Source organism: Cardiocondyla obscurior, linkage group LG11 (assembly GCF_019399895.1).
Source record: "Cardiocondyla obscurior isolate alpha-2009 linkage group LG11, Cobs3.1, whole genome shotgun sequence".
In the NCBI taxonomy this organism is placed as follows: Eukaryota; Metazoa; Arthropoda; class Insecta; order Hymenoptera; family Formicidae; genus Cardiocondyla; species Cardiocondyla obscurior.
Window position 1 is genome coordinate 3535807 of NC_091874.1, and position 19792 is coordinate 3555598.

A 19792-nucleotide genomic window follows, 5' to 3' on the forward strand; every position below is an offset into this window, starting at 1 on the left:
GCGGAGTGTATGGCGCGGAGAAATGATCATCGGTGACCGCTGATGCGAAAATCATACACCACCCTGCGGCTTGCTATCAACGTTACATTGCACGGAAAGCCTTGGTGTGCACGCGACGCTTTAAATACTTAAATTTATGACCCTGCGAGAGAAGACTGGCGCCATCGATACTACACGAGCTCTGTAGCATATTGAGCGGAATAGCAATTTAATTTCTTTATTCCCCTTGCAAAATATATTTTTTGGATTTAATCTAGAAGCTTTGAAAATTTTTAAAATAAAAAAAATGTAATTTAATCAATAAAGGTATTTAAAGAATATAATAATTTATATGTTGTATGTTCTTTTTTTACATTTTCTATATAGAGTAAAATTAGAAATAGGTATCTTACTCGAATTTCAAATCTTTCTTCCAGTTTTTTTTTTTTTTTTTTTTATAATATAAAAATGCTAGTTAATAGCTCGCGTCTTATTTAAATTAAAAAAAATTCACAATGCTAATTTTATTTGTTGCACGGTCACTCGAATGCGTGGACTAAAATACTGTAAACAGGATATTATTAAACTGGAATAACCTCGTGTGCGGATGCGCCGCATTTGATGTCATTGATATTAATCAGCTGGATTATTAATTAGCCATTAATATTTCAACACTCTAATACTCTTCTACCTTCATGTTCACCGCGTACGCGCTTTTTTTTCGTTCGCCTCTGTCGGATTTTTTTCAACTCATTGTCTCATCCCTCGACAAGATAATATAGAACGATATAGTTAAATTATATATCTATATGTCATTTTTTGTATCAGCAACGTCATTAATTTTTTTTTTCAATAAATTTCTTTTTAAACGCAGGTTAAAAGAATATCGGAAACGGAATAAAATCGCTTGCTATACAATTATCTTTTTCACAATCTGTTGCAGACAATGACAAATGACTTTAACTCGATTATAGAATTACTTAATTATTAAAAGACTTGGCATGAGCATTAATATTTTTTCAACTAGGCAGTCTACGTCTATCGATCGTACGTCTTCCACGTCATGTCAATTCTCGCTGTCATAAGCTTTTTGAAAGCTTTGTTTTTAATTTTTTTTTTATTGATTGGATACGAAGGTCGTTGACGTACGTAATACAGGATGTATTCGAGGATCTCTCCCCTTCGCGCCTGTGGAAAGGGTGGACGAGCGGTGAACCTCCGCTGCACTTGCTACCCTGTGAAAAGGGCGCGCTTTTCGGCGTCGGCTGGCGCTTCGCAGCGACGCGACGCAGGTCGACGCTGGCGTCCCGGCGCGCATCCCGAGGGAACAACGCGGCCCGATATCGCAGTTCCCCGCCGTGTCGCGATACCTTGACCGGTCTCCTATCCGCCTGATACGGGAGTCCCGGATTTTCGGGCAAATCGGCAGTTTTTCTGCCGGGATGGCCCGGCGCACCCCTGTAGGACCTGTGCGTCACCTGTGCAGGTGGGCCTCCCACGGGAAACGCCCGCGACAATGCGCGGGGAAGCAGACGAGAGAGAGAGAAAGAGAGAGAGAGAGAGCGGTATACAGATGCGGCTGTGGCTTTTACGCGGCAAGAGAAAGAGAGAGAGATGCGAACGTGTTGGCGACGTGTCCCCCAACTGTCGACTGATTTCCTAATTTCGCGGAGGTGGTCGTCAACGAGACGCGACGCCCGGCTAGACCGACGTGCGCCTCGTGACGCAAGCACTTTCGACAATCCACCGACGTCTAGGCGCAAACAGGAGGGTATGTCGGCGTCGAGGATGAACCCGACATCGGACGCGACGCGCGAGGTGAGGTGGCGGAATACCCTTTCTCGGCGGTCGTGTTTCGCTGCCACGTGATAGCGACCGTAGATTGAACGTTCTCGTCTCGACCAGGCAACCCCTCGATAATGTTGTACGGCGATAATGATTATGTCTCACGTATACTCGTCGCGATGCATGGTCTTTCGTACGTACGGTTTTTACATGATTGTGCCGCTTGAACGAAACAGCTACCTTTGAATTCCGTTTTTAAAAGAGTGTTCATTGACGATATCGATTTCATGACAGAGTCCGAAAATTATACGGAGTCTTGATTCGAGCCGAAATGACGCATTCGATTTCCGGAAGCACGTACTTCAGCACGTGGAGGGAGAGCTTATCTCGAATTAGGAAACTATGCGAGGACAAAGATCCTTTCTCCCGCGGAAAAGCGAGCGGACGGTCAGAAGCGAGTGCGAGAAGGACCTCGAATCTCGTGAATGGGTGTTAGGGCGCATTGTTAAACGCATAGAAAACGTCAGGTGGAAAACGCGTAGTTGGGGCAAACTATGAAAGTCCTTTTCATAGGAACGCAGGAGAGAGAAGCATTTTCCTACTTCTAGGATTTGCATTCGCTCACATACATTCGGAATTGCAAGTATAAATTTCGGTCTGCACCTACTTATGCCATTTAATCAAGCATGGAGCGTTATACTTTTTTTATTTTACACTTAATATTCCTCGTGTCGTTTCATTTTACTTCATTTTTAATTTAAATCAAATTTTTGAGACTTATAACATGAACAAATGTTAAATTAATTTTATATTTTCCAAAAAACAAAAAAAAAAAAGATAAAAAGAAACAAGAGTAGATTTTAATTATACACCTCTACAATTTTTTTTCTCTTATTATACAAAAATCAATAATTTAAGAAATTATCTGAAAATATTAATGTAACACAGATCTTTTTACAATTATAATTTAATATGTTAACTGAAAAGGGAAATAGATCACTCAAATATGAATTATTTTTAGATATTGGACGTGAGATTAAATAAATGCGGAATAAAAGTATCATCGTATTTCATAGCCTAATAACTCTATTACAGTTAGGTATTAATATCTGACCACTGCTGGATAAATGATCAGCTCGTCCCAAGTGAACGAGCGACCTTTCTATTCGATCCATCCCGCGGGCACAGCTCTCCCAGAGAATCTTCTCCCGACCGTATGGCCTCCTAATCACGAGGGAAATTCGTTCTCCCGGTGCCGGGAATTTTCTCACCCGACAAAGGCCTTGCTCCCCTTGATTTCCGGGAATAAGTTAGGTCAGGGAAAGCGAAAGCACGCGGACTTTTCCTGCACGCCTGCTTACGGCACACGTTCACGTCTGGCACAAAAGCCGTGGGTTTTCCGTTCCGGCGAAAAACAGGCAGTCGGACGCGCGAGACTCCCGCAGGAATCCCGGTCAGACCGACTTCCCACTTGCCTGTTTGCTACCCTGTTACATTGGTGCTTCAATTTTTCGTCAAAATTCCATTTTCGCGAAAAAATCACGAATCGCCCGCCCGGAAAATATCGATCGTTCGACTAGTCTCGATCAACACCCTGTTTCACCCGTCGAACATTATCTGACAAATCCATTTACCGGACACGCTAATAACGGCGCGACGACACGTTTGGCGAAATAGATTCCCCGCATTGGGGGAGAGAAGACATCAGCGGTATGTTGATTCTGCAGAAATTGCCGAGGGCAAAGAATAATTAATTAAATTTACGAGCTCTTTAGTTTCTAACGAAATAACTTGTATTAATAAAATAACTCGCGGTTGAAATAAAGCACATCAAAACGCTGACGCTCGAAATTTTCCCCTTCAAACGTACGATTAACGAGATGAATTTATTATAGAAATTAAGTAAATTAAATATATATTTTCATTCTTTGAGTTTCAAATAATTCCCAATAAATGATATTAATAGATGTCGTATGATTTCCATGTCAGGTACATACAACACGATATATTCCCGCGGAATATATCATTTTTATAACTCATTTTTGTAATGTATTTGAATAACAACAGTCAATTTCATACATAAAACCTGCCATTGAGATCGCTCGTTGTTTTATTAATTTTATTTAACGTTAATTCGACCCGCGGTACACCATATTATACGATTGCGAATACATTAAAAGACCCCCGCGGTAATAAATTTATCGCGCTGTAATTTACGAGGAATTAGCGAAATTAACACTTGGTTAAAAGAACGAGGCACAGGAGTTTTTACTTTTACACAAATATCCATCGCGAATTATCGCACATGCAGCTCCGCTGCTGCAGAGATTACCCGTTCGTCCCTGCGTAATATGCATTGCGACCTCGCAGCTAATATAAAAAATTTTTTAAGTTGCATAAGCGCACGCGGAGCGGAAAACAATATGTGCGATGCCGTGACGCAATGTATCCACAATCTATAAATAAAGTATGCAAAGCGCGGCGATGCGGAACGGAATTAGATGTTTGCCCAATCGATAATGGGCGATAGGTCATCGGATTGACATTACGGATTATATCGGAAATGCCGTCGCGGCGGCGTCTTGTAAAACGAGATTGGTGAACGGCAGCTTGTTGGTCAGTCTGCGTCTCTAATAAAAGTCGCCTAGACTTTTTGAGAACATTTTCCGAGCTATCCGTTTTTCCGAGATACTTTCGGGATAGATGAGAATGCCTCCAGCGACGCAGGGGTTCCTAGTAGGAAGGGTGGTTCTAGCTGGGGTTAGTTCTTACCTATCGAATTGAGTAACGTCACAATTATACGAGGCGTTGCTTAATTGCATTTATTTCCACGTCTCGCGATAGTAATTTATAGCCAGACTGTTCAGCGATAAAAAAAAATTATTCGTTAATATATTTTTACAAGATAAAAATTTATATCCCTCTTCGTTCGGCCAATAATCGATGTTACAACGAAATAATTCTCATTCGCGTTTCGTCGTTAACTCTTTAATGCCGGGAGATCGCGATGTAATCGGCACGCGTTCTGAAAGTATTCAGTTTCTACTAAAAATCGACAAACAATTATCTCTTCTCGCGTTCGCGTTAATAAGTTCATTAATCACGCGCCCTCGTCTTTCTAATTATTTCAGGCTCGCCTGATACGCGCCGAGCCAACGGGAATTAAATGTGCGTGCGTGACACGACGAGGTCGTGCAAGGCGAGCAACCTCACGCGCGTGCATGCTCGGCTGCTTCGCGCGCGATCGCGGCTAGTCAATCGAGTGTCGCGTTCGCTCGGACGCGTGTGCGTGTACGCGCGTCGCGTGGCACTGGAAACCGGGGAACACCTATCGAGCAGAGATGCATTAGGCTGTATCCATAGATAGGCGAGAGTTTCTCTTGCCAGCTTTCGTTGAGGAACTTAATAAAATTAAAAGATAATTAATTAAAAAAAAGAAAGAAAAAAAAATGGTAAAATTAATCGATATAAATCCTTCTCGTTTACTTTTTACAAATATTTTAAGTATAACAAAGATCATCGCGTTAAGAGAAAGAGAAACCACAATAGGAATTAATCTTTATGATTTAAAAACAAAATTAAAGAAAAATAGAATATGCCTTTTCTTTCTTTCCTCGGAAAAAATACCGTTTCAACGAAGAGTCGCGGATTATTGTGAGCTTTGACAGCGCGAGGAACGCTCGAGCGGATCTATGATGTCAGACGTGAGGCAGATAGAGCGCGCGTGATTACAAGGTGTGGACGGGCCTTTAACATGACAGCGCGATGGCATTCCAACCGGTAACTCCTGTTCGCGAGGCCTACAAGGATAGAAAGGTGTCTGGCCGGTATAGACTGCTCTCCGCTCCACTCGGAGCAGTTTGCCTAGTGGACGCAAACGTACAGCGCGATCAACAAACAACGATCTTTGGAAAACGACACCCGAGGCATTGGAAAGTGGCGGCCGCGGCCGATCAAACCGCGCCGGTTTTACATTTACGTGTCGCAGACACGTGGCATCCAACATTCAGCGAGAATGCGGCTAATATTCTACCCGCGATAGTCGCTTGGAGAACGTTGACTTTTGTTCCGAGAAACAAGGTGCTAGTAGGTTGTTTCTTCAATCTAGTTTATTCCGCGTACTCTTCAATGAAGCGTTCCATTGAAGATTATTTTATACTAGCCAATGAATGAGCGGCCAGGGGAATCGATTAAACTGTATGCGATGTAAACCAGTTTTAATTATACGTGTTATATTCGAAAAGAAAAAAATGGGGGAAAAAAACATTTTTGACAGAAAGCGATATTGATGGGCATTACTTCACAGCGCTGATAGCAATTTGTGTCGAAGAAGAAGGAGAAAGAGAGAGAGATCAAAGATAATAGAATGCATGCATCGAAAGGCTCGTTATTAATGATGGTACATCGGGAAATCAGGGATCTGGTTATCAGATTTCGGAAACGATATTTTACCGAAGAGACATCGTCAAGATATTCAAAACGTTCAGCAGCTGCTAAGAATGCGAGCTCTCATTATGGTTGAGAAGGTGTTTGATGAATATCGAATCGATTCAGATCAATCTAGCATAATCATTTGTACAGAACTGTCAACAAGAGACGTAGCGTTAATTACGAAAGAAATCTACATTTAATTTATTTCATCAACTTCTAAATTAAGGTATTTGACAAGATATTTAAATAAATTCTAAATTATTAAAATAAAAAAAATCATAAATAACTCGGGGGGGATCGAAATAATGAACAGTTTTCCTGTGGGATAAGCTGTCGAAGGTGCAAGTTACATTTAATCAAAATGAGATATCGCGCGATAACCGGTTTGTCACCGTAATTTTTATTAAATAATAATGCGAGAGATGCGCCGGCTTTTACGGCCGCTGCATCGAGGCGAACTACCCTCGCTAAACAAATCCCTTGACACGCGCGCTTCTCCCCGGATGACGGAAGTTAACACCCTGGCTTAACAAACCCTCTTTGCGATTATGTAGACAGAGCCACGGCACCTTGTACACCCACGCTTCGTTATTATGCGTGCTAAAGTGCAGTAGCGTGGGAACAAAGAGCGTATGGCCAATCGCGTATAGAATAAAAATCCTTTGAAAGGTGTCCGTTCTCTTGGCAGGCTCGTTGTTGAACAGACGTGTCGTTATTCGTTTAAAACTCGGGTACGCAACCTCGTATAAATTTCAAAGACGGAATGTGCGAATATAAAATTATTGCTTTGCGATTTATTAACTTAATTAAAAAAATATATATATATATTGTTATGCAAAGAATGTCAATTTCAGTTGCTTTAAATATTTCCCGAAAGCGGCATTTTGTTTAATTTATGTTAAAGAAAGGACTATGTTGTATTTTTTTTTTTTAATTTTTCGTAAATTATTACTCGATTATACAATACATATAATAATTGAAGCAATTTTGTACTTGTAATTAAAGCACGGCATAATTACTATTTATATTTTTAATTTTTTTTTTCACGTTTCACGTTGGACTTGATTTACTACAAATAAAAGTATTTTCGTATGTAAAATTTAAAGCTATATTCCCGAGAGGTGTAACAAGCATCTTTATATGTACAGAAGCCTTCCACGAATATTCTTGGCGAACGACACGAACGATCTTTCATAGGAGTCCTTCGGAAGGTACGATAAAATCGAGGATAAAGACTTGTCTGGTCGCGGTGAGGAAAGTGGTGGATTGTGACACACGGGATTTCCTTGCGGTTTCTGCGTGCAGGATACATTCTATTCTTTCGTCCTAACGTGCAGTGTGCCGTCGTAACGCGCGTGTATCTTTGTAATTCGTGCTCCTTCTAACGTAGCAGCGTGGTTATATCGCAGGGCCCTAAACGCAAAGTTACCTTTGCCGCTACATTTTTTATTTAGATAGCTCCGCGCATGAACATGATAATAATAGGGAACGCGGATGATAAATTGAAACGCGAGGCACAATTGGATTGCCTTAACGTCGGAATTCACTCGCGACATTGTTGATGAAGCGGCGGACGATACTTTTCTTAATGACCACTGTGGGCTGCTGCATAGCGAACGCGTATCAGAAAAATTAATTTTATATTCTGACGTTGATGCAACTTTGCTTTGGTCTTTCCTTCGCCCGACGGTAAAATATCGCGCCAAATGTGGAACAAATTGTTGACAAATTGGAAATGTAACAACGCCATTTATTTATAGATAATAAATATCAAAGCTACCATTTTTGCACTTGCAATAATTGCAATTTGCAACAATAGACACGACTCTTATTAATTTGACCTGTAGGAATTTAGTTTGCTTAATTATACACTTTGATAAATAGGACGCGAGCTAAAATACTAACACTTACGAACAAACAAACCCAACCCACTAGTTATACTTGCATTCTAAAAAAATTTGACTGGCGAGATTTTTCATTTTTTTTTAAATAACGTTAAAAAATCATGCATATATTTTACGAGTGGAAAATTGGCCATCCGTTTATTTTACCAAAGACATATGTAGATATCGAAATAATTTCCACGTGTTACAACGATATCGAGGTAATTATCATTACCGAACTAGGAAGTTAACCGACGTCAGTTCGTTGTACAGTTAATTGGAATTATGATTACTTTCTCTGACTTAATTTCCTCCTCATCAATCTTCCCAATCGCATAGCAGGCCTCCGCCTTCTCATCGGGAGGAGCAGGTCGATTCACACGTGGGAGAACACGCGTGGGTTTCCCAACCGCGAGGCTTGTCATTCGGTATTACTTGGAACGAGCGATGAACCAGGACGAGTATCGGTATCCGATACAGAATGCCCCGGAAATGTAAATATTTTATCGTTGTATTTTAAAACTGATTTACTTAAGAGATAAGCACGAGTCTAACTTGTCACATGATTTGCTTCCCTGGCACGTGAAATATTTTGACCTCCGTGCCGAATAATTAATTCCACCGTGATTTGGTACAATTTATTATTAATGAACTTGAATGCGTATAAGAGCACGCAACCCCGGAACGTCGCTCCTCGCGGATTATAATATAAATAGGATTTGTTACTTTATTGAATCTATGTAGATGCGCGCGTGACATTTTCACTGAAAATAATTAGTCAACATCCACCGGTAAAGTATTCACATTATTCCCTGGGACACTTTCTATATTACGTGGCGCGCATACGATGCATATTAACAAGGATGCGCGTCGCGAAGCCAGTGCAAAAAGTAAATAACGATCACGTCTCGTGACGGTGAAATAAAATTATAATCGAGCCTGCGCGCATGGAGAGCGTGGGATGCACGATAGGTATAAATATGTAACAACATTTATATCCAGAACACCGGCGTATAAATAATTAGAAATGCAGCTTCGCATGGATTACTATATTTAATTAATTTAATTTAATTTTGTAAAAAAGACTTGTGAGATCAAGACGAAAGTTTCTTTATTACAGAATATGCGATCTCTTTGGATAAAAAAAAAAAAGTATTGTTGTACTATGCTCGTATGTTTCATACTACATTTGTTCCAACGCGAGTCTAATTTTGCAAGCGTGGCAGAGTATTTTCGTACGAAAAATCGCGCGAGTGTCGCTCGGGGTTGACGAGATGGTGTTAATCGATCGTTCCAAGTGCAAATATAGTTCTATTGCAACGTTAGATGCTGCCTCGCTTGATTTATCGTTGTTACGCAATTTCTTTACAACTAATCGCAAATACCGAACTGACGTGTAAAATAAAATTGATCATTCGTCTAAAAAATATGTATGTGTGTGTACTTACATTTGTATGTTCCGGTTAGGTTAGGGTAAGTTATTTTTCGTCTGTCGATCCGTCCTTCCTTCCTTCCTTCCTTCCTTCCTTCCCTCCTTCCTTCCTTCCTTCCTTCCTTCCCTCCTTCCTTCCTTCCGTCCTTCCTTCTGTGCATGGCAGTACTCCAACGTAATCGTCCTATCCGTCGTATCCTTACGTGTTGCAGCACTTGAAATCACTCGACACTGTATTACACTGCTCTGCTTTTTTTTTTAATCACAATCACTATCACTATCACTCGAGAGACGAACGACCGAAATAATGACGGTGGATTATCGCGGCGATTTTTTACGATTTATATTGAGAACCGCGACGAACGATCAGCTGTTGCACGAATTTCCACTCTTGATATCCGTCGCGTTGCTTACTTTTGTGAAGTCGTCCTCGACCTCGACACAAGAAACTGGATACGTCCTTTTGATTCTTCGCTCAATTATCGTTGACAGAATGAACGACTTGACGTCAAAAACCTACCGCCGAGCTGCGAATGACACGACACGGAATGTTCCCCGTGCACTTTATCCTCTTCAAGCTCTTCAGAAATCAGCTGTTCAAAATCGGATGAGTTCGGCCGCGACGAAGCAAACGGGACCCTCACGTTGAAATCCGCTGGACGTCGCTAAAGAAGAACGGTCGCGAGTGAAGCGGTTGGTAACGCCGAACTCGCAGCGCAATTCAGGTTGAACGCTTCGTACGCTCCGCCCGCTTCATAACCTTTTCTTCCCGAAGCACTTTTTCAAGTCCCGAAATAAAGCACAAAGTGATGATTAGAATGACAGAGGAGTACATAAAGCGATCGTTCGTTACCGAGTCGACGACGTCGACACTTATTTGTATACGATACTTTCCTATCCGCGGACGAAAATACGCGTAATTGCGGAGCGATTAGAAACGCATCCTCGCGCCCGAGGCTCCGCAACTAGACTGAAGTGACCGTTAGAGATTTCGGCCCTTGGAGGAAAAGAGAGAACCGCGTAAAAAAAGTGAGACAACCGATAGAGTCAACCGTCAATTGTTCGTTGTCCTTCTCGCTCCCAGAAGTTTCGAAGCGTCGAGCTCAGTTTTTCGATGCGTTTGACGAGCTTGAGACATCTCCCAAAACAGAAAAACGAAGCGTCCGAGCCTATGTAGATCGACTGTCGTCACTTCTGAGCTTCCAAATCGTCGTCGTTATGAAACTCTTGGTCGAATAAGCCCTAAAAATAATATAATCTAAATATTTTTCTGTGTCATAAAAATGTATTTCTTAAAAAATCACACGCAGGAATTATTGACAGCTGACGTTTATTCTTGCTTGACATGAATCAAGCCAAGCGAAAGAATATTCGCGGTAAGAAATCTCCAATGCGGTCTCATCATTCGCATGCGAAATATACATTTATAACATGCTTAAATTTTGCATACGCGATGACGTTTTAACGACTCTCAGTGAAACAATATTTGCTGTACAATTGCGCGTAATTGTTATAACATTTGTAACTGGTTCTTGTATGTGGCAATAAAAATGTGGCATCGAAAAACTATTAATATCAGTTGCAATCTTGCTTGTAACGCGATAAACAATTTTTTTGGCATTTCGAACGATCTCACTTGAAATTCCAATCATACTGATTGTGAAGCAGCTCTTTCGTTTAATTAATAACGTATTGAATCACAATGTTCATCTTCGTGAAATATTTAATTAAATCGCAAAATGCGTTTGCGGCGACGTAGTTATTCTCGGTTCTCCAAATTGTATATAATAAATTATATAAATTTTCGAAATACCAAATCAAATTTCTTCAAGGACTTCCACTCTTTGATAAGATAAGATAACAAGGGTAAACGGGGTAATCGTGCAGTCAAAAACACGAACCATTCTGGTTTGGAGTTGACTAGGGCAAGATCCAAGTACGCAGCGCGGTCTCAAGACCGCGATAACGATAACGTTTGTCACTCTTTCGCGTGCATGATTTACTTAATTTTTTTATTAAAAATCCTAAATCAACCCAAAAGTTTGAAGAAAACCAGAAAAAAAATATAATCCCTGCCGAAGCCTCGAGATATACATATTTAAAAAAAATCTGGCAGTTCAATAGGAATTACTTTTTAAAAATAATTTTAATTAAAAAATTAAAGCGCTGCAAGATAAAAAGTTGCTTTTAAACGTACAAATAGATCTTATCTGACTTGTAAGAGCTTATTTCTGTTTATTATTGCAAGAGATATTTTTCAAGTATTTCTCGCTTTGTTTCAAGAAAATAACCGGGGCTTTCTATTATCTGATCGCTTTATCCGTCTTTCTTGTCTCATCAAGTACCGGCCGATACATCGGAGAAGGAGTTAATCAGGTACGCAGCTGCCACGTGATTTCTGAATGAGTCACAAACTCGCCTGGCGCATTGCCGATCTTCAAAACGGCGCCGTCGTTTATCGCTCATTGATTATCAGGCTTCCCGTATTGGCTGCATGCACTCCGGATGAAATATTTATTATTACTTAATTCTTATCAGCTATCTGACGCGCAGGATTATGCGAATAGTTTAATCGCTGCGCCGAACACCCCCGATTTTCATCCCGTTATCGGAATCGACCCACTTATCTTTCCTATCTATTTATCGCTTGCGATTTTTCCGTTTTCTTCGTGTAATCTCAATTTCCGACTGCTTGCAATGCGTCCCTTAATTGACGTATTATTTGCAATAAGATATGCACCGCTCGGTTCCTTTCTACACAACAATAACAAAAATCCCGACAATTGATACGCTTATAAATTAACGTAATAACATTTATAAATAAATTTAATATTTTAAACGGCTTTGAGATTTCTTTTTCCCTTTATTTTATTCTGCATATCGAGATAGAGAGTGGCCGAATAAATATAGAAATATAAATTAACTTTGACACATCGAATGTATTTCGGCATTACGCCGCCATCTCTTGGTGCGCCGTGAACCTCTTTTGATAAATCGAACACATGCGTACGTGGCAGAACTCTACATTTCACGCGCGTTCCGACACTACGTCTGTGGAATTTTATAACAATGCGTATTACATCACGATTAATTATACCTCTTTCGTAACGAGCGTGACTTCATAACTAATAACAAATGGCATTCCCTGTAATTCTCCTCTTCCGCGTTGCTTATCGTAAGTTCCGATAAGAGCAGCCATCAGTAAATATTTTATGTATTACATATTTCTTTCCCTTTCCACAGATACGAAATTACGCAACTCACTGCGCGCGGCAGAAAACGCGATATCGTTACTTTGAACTTTAAAGCAAACTCTTAATCTGGCGTCTCTTAAGAGAGTTTTCATTCGGCTCGTTTCAACGGGACATGTGTGATCTACGGACTTCGCCCGTCGAACAATGTTCGCCTGCCTGCTTGGGTACCGACAACGGTTTACTTAACCAGCAATTACATTTTTCCAGCAGCGAAATTGTTTCTGAGAAATCGGTTCTCTTTTTCCTCGCCTCGAGAGAAACACACGTGCACGACGGAACGTTTGATTCCCGAAGTCACGTCACTTCCTCGAACCGTGCTCGTGGTACGTGTTATTCATCACCGTTACCAGGAACTCGAAGACGTCTCTCGCCAGTAGATATTCCCGTTTTGCGCCCGACAAATAAAGTCAACGCATTACAAAGACGAACGCGAGATTACGATCGAAGGCTCTTTTCCCATTACGATCAAAAGTTTCGATAAATTTGCTCGACAAAAGTCGGACGACCTGCGTATTCTTTTAGCGGACGCAACTGCGTCACGGTGATCTTGCGTCTTTTATTCGCGCTCTTTCGCCGATCAGACTACTTCGTTATTCATCTTTCGCAATCCCAGGGGGTGCCGTGAAGGTATCTCGGGTTCTATCTTTTGTATCGCGAGCGCGAATATACCTAGGATGGGTTGCGAAACGGAGGATTGGAAGGATAAGCGCGTGGAGTAGGTTTAGGTGAGCACGGGGCGTGCGGCGAGGGCTATCCTAGTTTTACTGCATATTGAAACCGTAACGCGCGCATTACCAGAGCCTTTTAGTGCAGATTCTCCGGCATGGGAGAACGAAGTAGCGCGAGATGTATGTATATTTCAACACGCGAACGAGTATGCACCTCTGTGCATTCTCTCGTAGTTTCCGCAGTTTCCTTTCCTGCGCGTTTCCGCTTCCCTCTCGCGTCCTCCCTCTCTCTCCCTATCTATCTCTCTGGTAGTTCGTTTAATTATCGCGGTAATGCCTCGCGGTGTCAAAGTTTATACTACCCGGCCGTTAGTAGAAGTAGAACTACTAACCCGATTCACCGCAGCCGCCACTTGCCATTATCGCACGATATGGAGACACGACGGAATGAAAATCCATTTCTGTGCAAGATTACGACATCGTAATTAATTGATGTTCATGAGGGAGGAAGTTCACTTTGAGTTAGCATCGCAGAAAAATTTTATGTAAGCAGCGATGTGCGATTTTTTTGGTCCATAAATTTGTATCGCTCTAAAATAAACTCGGTTTTATTCCTCACTTTTTTATTTTTATAAATTGTTGTGTGCTGGCAAAATTTTTTAATTATGTAAATCTCTTAAATAAAATAACAGGAACGAAAGTTACGGAAATTATTATGTATTTATACTTTATAAAATTCTAGACTCTTATCTTTTGATATTAATAAAAGTTTCTTCAATCTTTGTTTTAAATAAATTTCCATCTGCAAATATAAAACATACAAAATAAATGATTAATTATATTTATTCTGCATAGCATTTTTTTTTATTTAAAAATAAAAAAAAACAAAAAAACTTACTGCTCTTTATTTATTAATTTTGATTGTATTTCCAACTCACTAACAGGTTTCAACTGCTTAGTTTGCTTTTGTAATTTACGAATTTGCTTTTCTAATTTCCATTTTCTTCTCTCTTTTCGTGCTCTGATAATTGTAGTAGCTCTGATCTAGTCTTTTCTTTCTCTTAAACGGTTCTCTTCTACAAAACAAATATAAGAATTAGAATGTAATTGTTATACACAATTATAATATACAAAATACCACACGAAATTTGTAATAGCCACTTACAAAAGCACACTGCTGACTCCAAAGAATAACGGATTAGAGAATGCCGATACATTTCAAACGCAAAATGTAGTATGCACCGATAATCTAAAAAAAAAAAAAAGCGATTAATAATAATACAAATAAAAATGACGTAAGCAAGCATAATCTATGTTATTAATAATTATATGTTTTCGAATTGCAATAGTTTTAAACCAGATTCGACTACAACGCGCTAAAAACATTTATCGACTTTAAACAATAAAAATTAAATTATCTTAAATTAAATCTATAATTAAATTAACAATTAAACAATGTTGCAATTACAATTTGTCTTATTATATTAAACACTATAAAACGCGCGTTAATTAGAAAACTGTAAATTAATGTTTTAAGAAAGAGAATGTCAAAAAGAATCAAATGTAACCATGTTTTCCAATTTCATACAATATTATTTACCAATCAATATGACTGTTTCATCAATGTATTATTACAGTAATTGTAGCTTCACAAAGTATTTGACCATTGCTCCTAAAACACATAAAATAAAAGTTTAATTAATATGTTATTAGATTTTATATACAAATAATTTAAACCATTTTATAAGACACACATTGCCACATTGATTCAGCATACATACTATCTCTGAAAAAGCAACATTTCTTTCACATTGCTTTATATACAAGACATCCCAGTGTTCCTATCAATTCTGGTTTAGTGTCCACAGTTCCTTTACTCTGAATGAAAACTCCACAGTGAATTTTTTCCACAAACAGATACGTAACTTCTCCATCGTAATTATCGTCGTACATTATTACACCCTGTAAAAATAAATAAATGTATATAGTATAACTTTAAAAAAATAATAAAATATTTGGCACCCAAGCACGTGAAGAGCTCGATGGCCATAACCTCAAGAAAGCATCTCACTACAACGTTAACTTAAAAAGTACAGATAAACGCGGCTCGAAAGAAATAAAAAGAAACAAGAAGTTAAAAGAGACATATTAAAATAGGCATATTTTTTAAATTAAAAGAAAATCTAAAGTAGAAGCGTCATACAATATATTTACCCCGTATAAAATAGCAGTATAACTAAAGTTTTTTTTTTCTTTTTATTGTAGTAAAGAGTAGATGGAGGCGATGGGGCTACAGGTATAACCTAATGTGGCACTATTTTATTCGGTAATCGCAGATACAAATACTTTCTTTATCGCGCGGATACAAATTCTCTCTTCACAGAACGGATCGTGCTCTGCAACTGCTTCGCTTCCAAATTCCAATATGGGTGCGTTCGAGGAGCTCGCTAATATTGGCTCCGCGAACAGCGCCAGTAGAGTTTGCGTTGGTAGCGTTAGTGGTGTCTCTCCGATCGCACCCCATATGTCGAATGTTTACATGCGCCGTTCGCGGCTCGCTTCCGCCTATCTGCCAGTACACCTACGCGCTACATGTTTGACGTCCGCTCCGTCCAGGAGCTAACACAGCGACGACGAGGACGACGAGAGTCGGGCGAGGGCGTCGCGGAAACGTGACAGAGGCACGAAAAGGCAGGAAAGCCTCGAAAATTCGACTCCGCGGCTACGTAAACGTGCGGTGAACGATGGGTGGCTACGCGAGCAGGATCGCGTCGATGTCGAACTTAGCCGTGCACAACGTCTACCGAGGCTGCAAGCGCAAGTACATCGAGGAATACGACTGCGATTCCGAGTCCGACTACATCGAGCGGACGCTGCACACGCCGAAAAAGTAAGATCGCGGATTTGTCGCGTTGCGAGAAGGGCTTTGGCTTACATTTTTTTTCTCTTTTTTTTTTTTTTTTTTTTTTTCCAGGCGTAAACTACGGACAACAGCGCAATACATATTCAAGACCCTATTCCAAGAGGGGAAAGGCAGTGACATAACTGTCCTCATACTAGGCTGTACATGGAGATTACATAAAGTTTATATTAGTCAGGTATGAGTCATCCTCTACAGAAGTTCCATCTTTGTCTTCTTTAGGTCACAAACTTTCAGTGACAGCCTGCTATGAATTGATATTTGATTACAGCCTAAGGGCAGGGCTTTTTTTTTTTTCTTTTATTTATAACTTTAAAAAATAAGTAGAATGTAAAATAAAATTTATTTACCATTAAAGGTAAAATAAAATTTTATATTTTACAATTATTGTTTATAAAATATAATACATTTTTACAGTTTAATGTTACACATTTTATTCCTTCTTTCAGAGTCCATATTTTGCTAGTATGTTTTCTGGTTCTTGGAGAGAAGCTAATGAAAAAGTCATCAGTGTTGAAATCACAGATCCTAATATTACAATAAATTGTAAGAATGCCTTGACATTAAAAATTGAAATTTATATGAAAAAAAAATATCTAAAAAGAACTAACATAACTCATCAAATTCTTTTAGCATTGACTATAGTATTGGGCTCATTGTATCAAGATGAAGTCAGCTTGGAGCCAAAGGAAGTAATTTCTATTCTGGCAACATCTACTCTATTTCAATTGCAAGGCTTAATAGACGAGTGTGTGGACATAATGAATGAGACCACAAATAGTGAGACTGTTGTATCATATTATAATGCAGCTGTATCATATGGTGTGCCTACTGTAAAAGCAACTGCAAAACGATGGCTGGAAGTGAATTTATTGGGTTATGGATGGCGACAACCATCTTTTCTAAAAGAAATTTCGCCAGACCTAATGGCAGAATTAGTTGTCAGTCCTGATTTGGTTGTTTTGCAAACAGAATTCTGCATATATATGATGTTACGCTTATGGTATGTTATAAATGTAATATATAGATATTTATTGGCTTATAAATAACAAATTTTTTGTATGAGCATACATGAGTATACTATATTGTTATTTAGGTTATTTGCATACATGCATAATTGCGAGGAGACGTTAAATGTTGACGAATACTTCAAAAATCAAAAGTGGACTATACCATTTTTAACAACTGAAGAGGGTCAGAAATATGCAGCACCTTTCAAAGCATTGAGGATGAAATATCTGCTGTTACATGAACGAGACGATAAAATCTTATACAGCGATAATTTAATACCACCAGAATGGCTGTATAGTGCTTACAGAGAACAATGGCTTCATTTATTAAGAGTAGATGGAAATAAAGACAGAGGGTAAATCACAAATATTATAATTACATTAAAAAAAAAGAATTAATATACATAGAATTACCTTTTTTACTCTCTATTTGCAGGCCTGTGCAAATGACAGAAGAGGAATTCTCCAAGGAGTGCTTCCGATGTGGTAGATGCGTCGAGAAACCAGGCGAGCATATTTGGAGATGGAAAGCATTTCATTATGGATTAGATTTACTAATGACTTTAGATACAACTAGTCTGCGGATCGAAAGAAATCACAGAATAGACAGTGATCATATCAAAGCAAATCACAAAGAGCATAAAATATTAATAAAGTAAGTTTATAAATTATTGGCTAATTAATTTAATGCTTTCAAATGGTTGATAACAAAAGCATAAAATTTTTAGAGTCTGCCTATTTTCATTGAATGAACAACGTCAGGTGAAACATGTCCAAGACTCGCGTATATTAAGATTACGTTTGAGAAGAAACACAGAAGTAAGTTGACATTGAGAGTGATGTATCTGAAACAATTTTTACAATGTGTAATCGTATGTTAACATTTTTTCAGCACGAGATAATGACACTGGACAAACAATTATGTTATCCTCTGTACATATCGGTCAATATGCAACTAGTCACTCCACTCACATTGGCTGAAGAGGATACATCGACTGACATACTTTCGGATACTTAGCATTTCAAGAATGTAATGCTTTATGAATATGTAAAGATAAAAGATATGGGATCCAATTAACGCGTTGTAACATATTCTATTTAATTACGAATATTAGACGAAGTTCGTAGGCACACGTTACTATTTGGCACAACACTTAAATAAGAAGAGACATGGTTCGTAATATAATAATTTTATTTTTTTTTTCTTATAGTAATATACAAGAATCCATTCTTATCATATTTATTTTTAAATTCTTTTATCAATTTGTAGTAGACTTTTTTTTTTTAAAGTCCTCTTCAGATTGACCAAAGAACGTGCCATGGAAAAAATAAAATAATAAAAAAGTATGGTAAGAATGGAATTTTTATGTGTACTTGTATATCAGTTTGTATTAAGGTATTTGATACGGTGTATGTGCATTTAATGTGGTTCATATTAATTACAGCGACCATTCCATCAAAGTTTAGTCACTAGGTAAATTTTAACATTTCTTTATAAACTGGGAGATATTGCGAAATCCAACAATGCTATTAAATAATATTTGAATGTGCTCGGTTTTAGACGCGTAATTTTGATTAATTAATACTGCATTAGTCCGCTAAATCAGATATAATGCATAATCAAACGCCGCTCATATTTCTTTAATTATGATGATTTATTTTTGTAGACTTATATGTAACTTTGAAAAGTTAAAAAGTTACATTAGCGTGTCATTGAACAAAAATCAATTTTTTTTTATGTTATTAACTTTAACTATAACTTACACGATCTCCCAATATTTTTTTTTATAGTCGAATAGTACGAAATTGAGAATTTATAATTAAAATTAATTTATATTGAAGGAAAAAGAAATTGAAGCGCTTATCAAGGTTTGACAAGCAAGTAAAGTTACCTTTGCACATATCTTTAGTTTGCAATAGCTTTTATATCGATCGTAATCGTACCATTTTATGTGTAAGACTGTTCGCATTTCATATATCATTATAGCAGTATTAATTTCTTTTTTTTTTTACATTGAAAGTTATATAAAAAGACTAATTTAAAGATGAATAATCTTATATTATATTCTTTATTCGTTATAAGAAGTTATTTAAGAGATAAAACTTTAATATTTATTTTAAACGTGTTATTTAAGGAAATAATCGAATGCTTTTTTGTCTTCCCGTCAGTAAAGATTTTTCTTTGAATCTGGTGCCTTTTTAATGCTTAAAAAGGGCAAAATTAATGCGTATAACTAAACTAACTTTCATAATACGCAGAAGATAATAAATTTTTGTAGAATTTTCTTTTATAAAAGTTTTCTTACTATAACTGCTGTTCAGAAATTCTAATAAAGATGTAAACACGCAGTTTATACGATTTCTCACGTCATCTACCCTTTACAACATTATTTTTTTTATCCTTGTGTAAAAGGTACAATTTATAATTGC

General features: G+C 38.3%; 2 protein-coding genes and 1 long non-coding RNA gene across 4 annotated transcripts in view; 1 reads left to right on the forward strand and 2 right to left on the reverse strand.

Annotated features, from left to right (window-relative positions):
• The window catches only part of Shn (zinc finger schnurri), a 113389-nt gene extending 103327 nt beyond the window's left edge, over nucleotides 1-10062 (reverse strand). Inside the window, exon 1 of the mRNA XM_070663180.1 lies at nucleotides 9527-10062. The gene's annotated coding sequence lies outside the window, so the exon portion shown is untranslated. The remainder of the gene's footprint in view (nucleotides 1-9526) is intronic.
• Nucleotides 10063-14040: 3978 nt separating this feature from the next.
• LOC139106461 (uncharacterized) lies at nucleotides 14041-15907 on the reverse strand. 2 transcript variants are annotated; one of them, XR_011546356.1, is made up of 6 exons: nucleotides 15647-15907; nucleotides 15214-15394; nucleotides 15033-15104; nucleotides 14598-14681; nucleotides 14331-14508; nucleotides 14041-14234 (listed from the first exon to the last, which is right to left on the reverse strand). It is a non-coding gene; the product is annotated as an uncharacterized lncRNA (long non-coding RNA). The 2 variants fall into 2 exon arrangements; XR_011546357.1 differs by having other exon boundaries at nucleotides 15187-15394.
• A 122-nt stretch (nucleotides 15908-16029) lies between these two features.
• Gcl (germ cell-less) lies at nucleotides 16030-19711 on the forward strand. The gene is made up of 8 exons (XM_070663210.1): nucleotides 16030-16322; nucleotides 16407-16530; nucleotides 16802-16898; nucleotides 16986-17355; nucleotides 17449-17718; nucleotides 17799-18017; nucleotides 18091-18181; nucleotides 18255-19711. Exons 1-8 carry the CDS (start codon nucleotides 16177-16179, stop codon nucleotides 18378-18380), a joined length of 1443 nt encoding a protein of 480 aa, XP_070519311.1. The 5' UTR covers nucleotides 16030-16176; the 3' UTR covers nucleotides 18381-19711.
• Nucleotides 19712-19792: the final 81 nt, after the last annotated feature.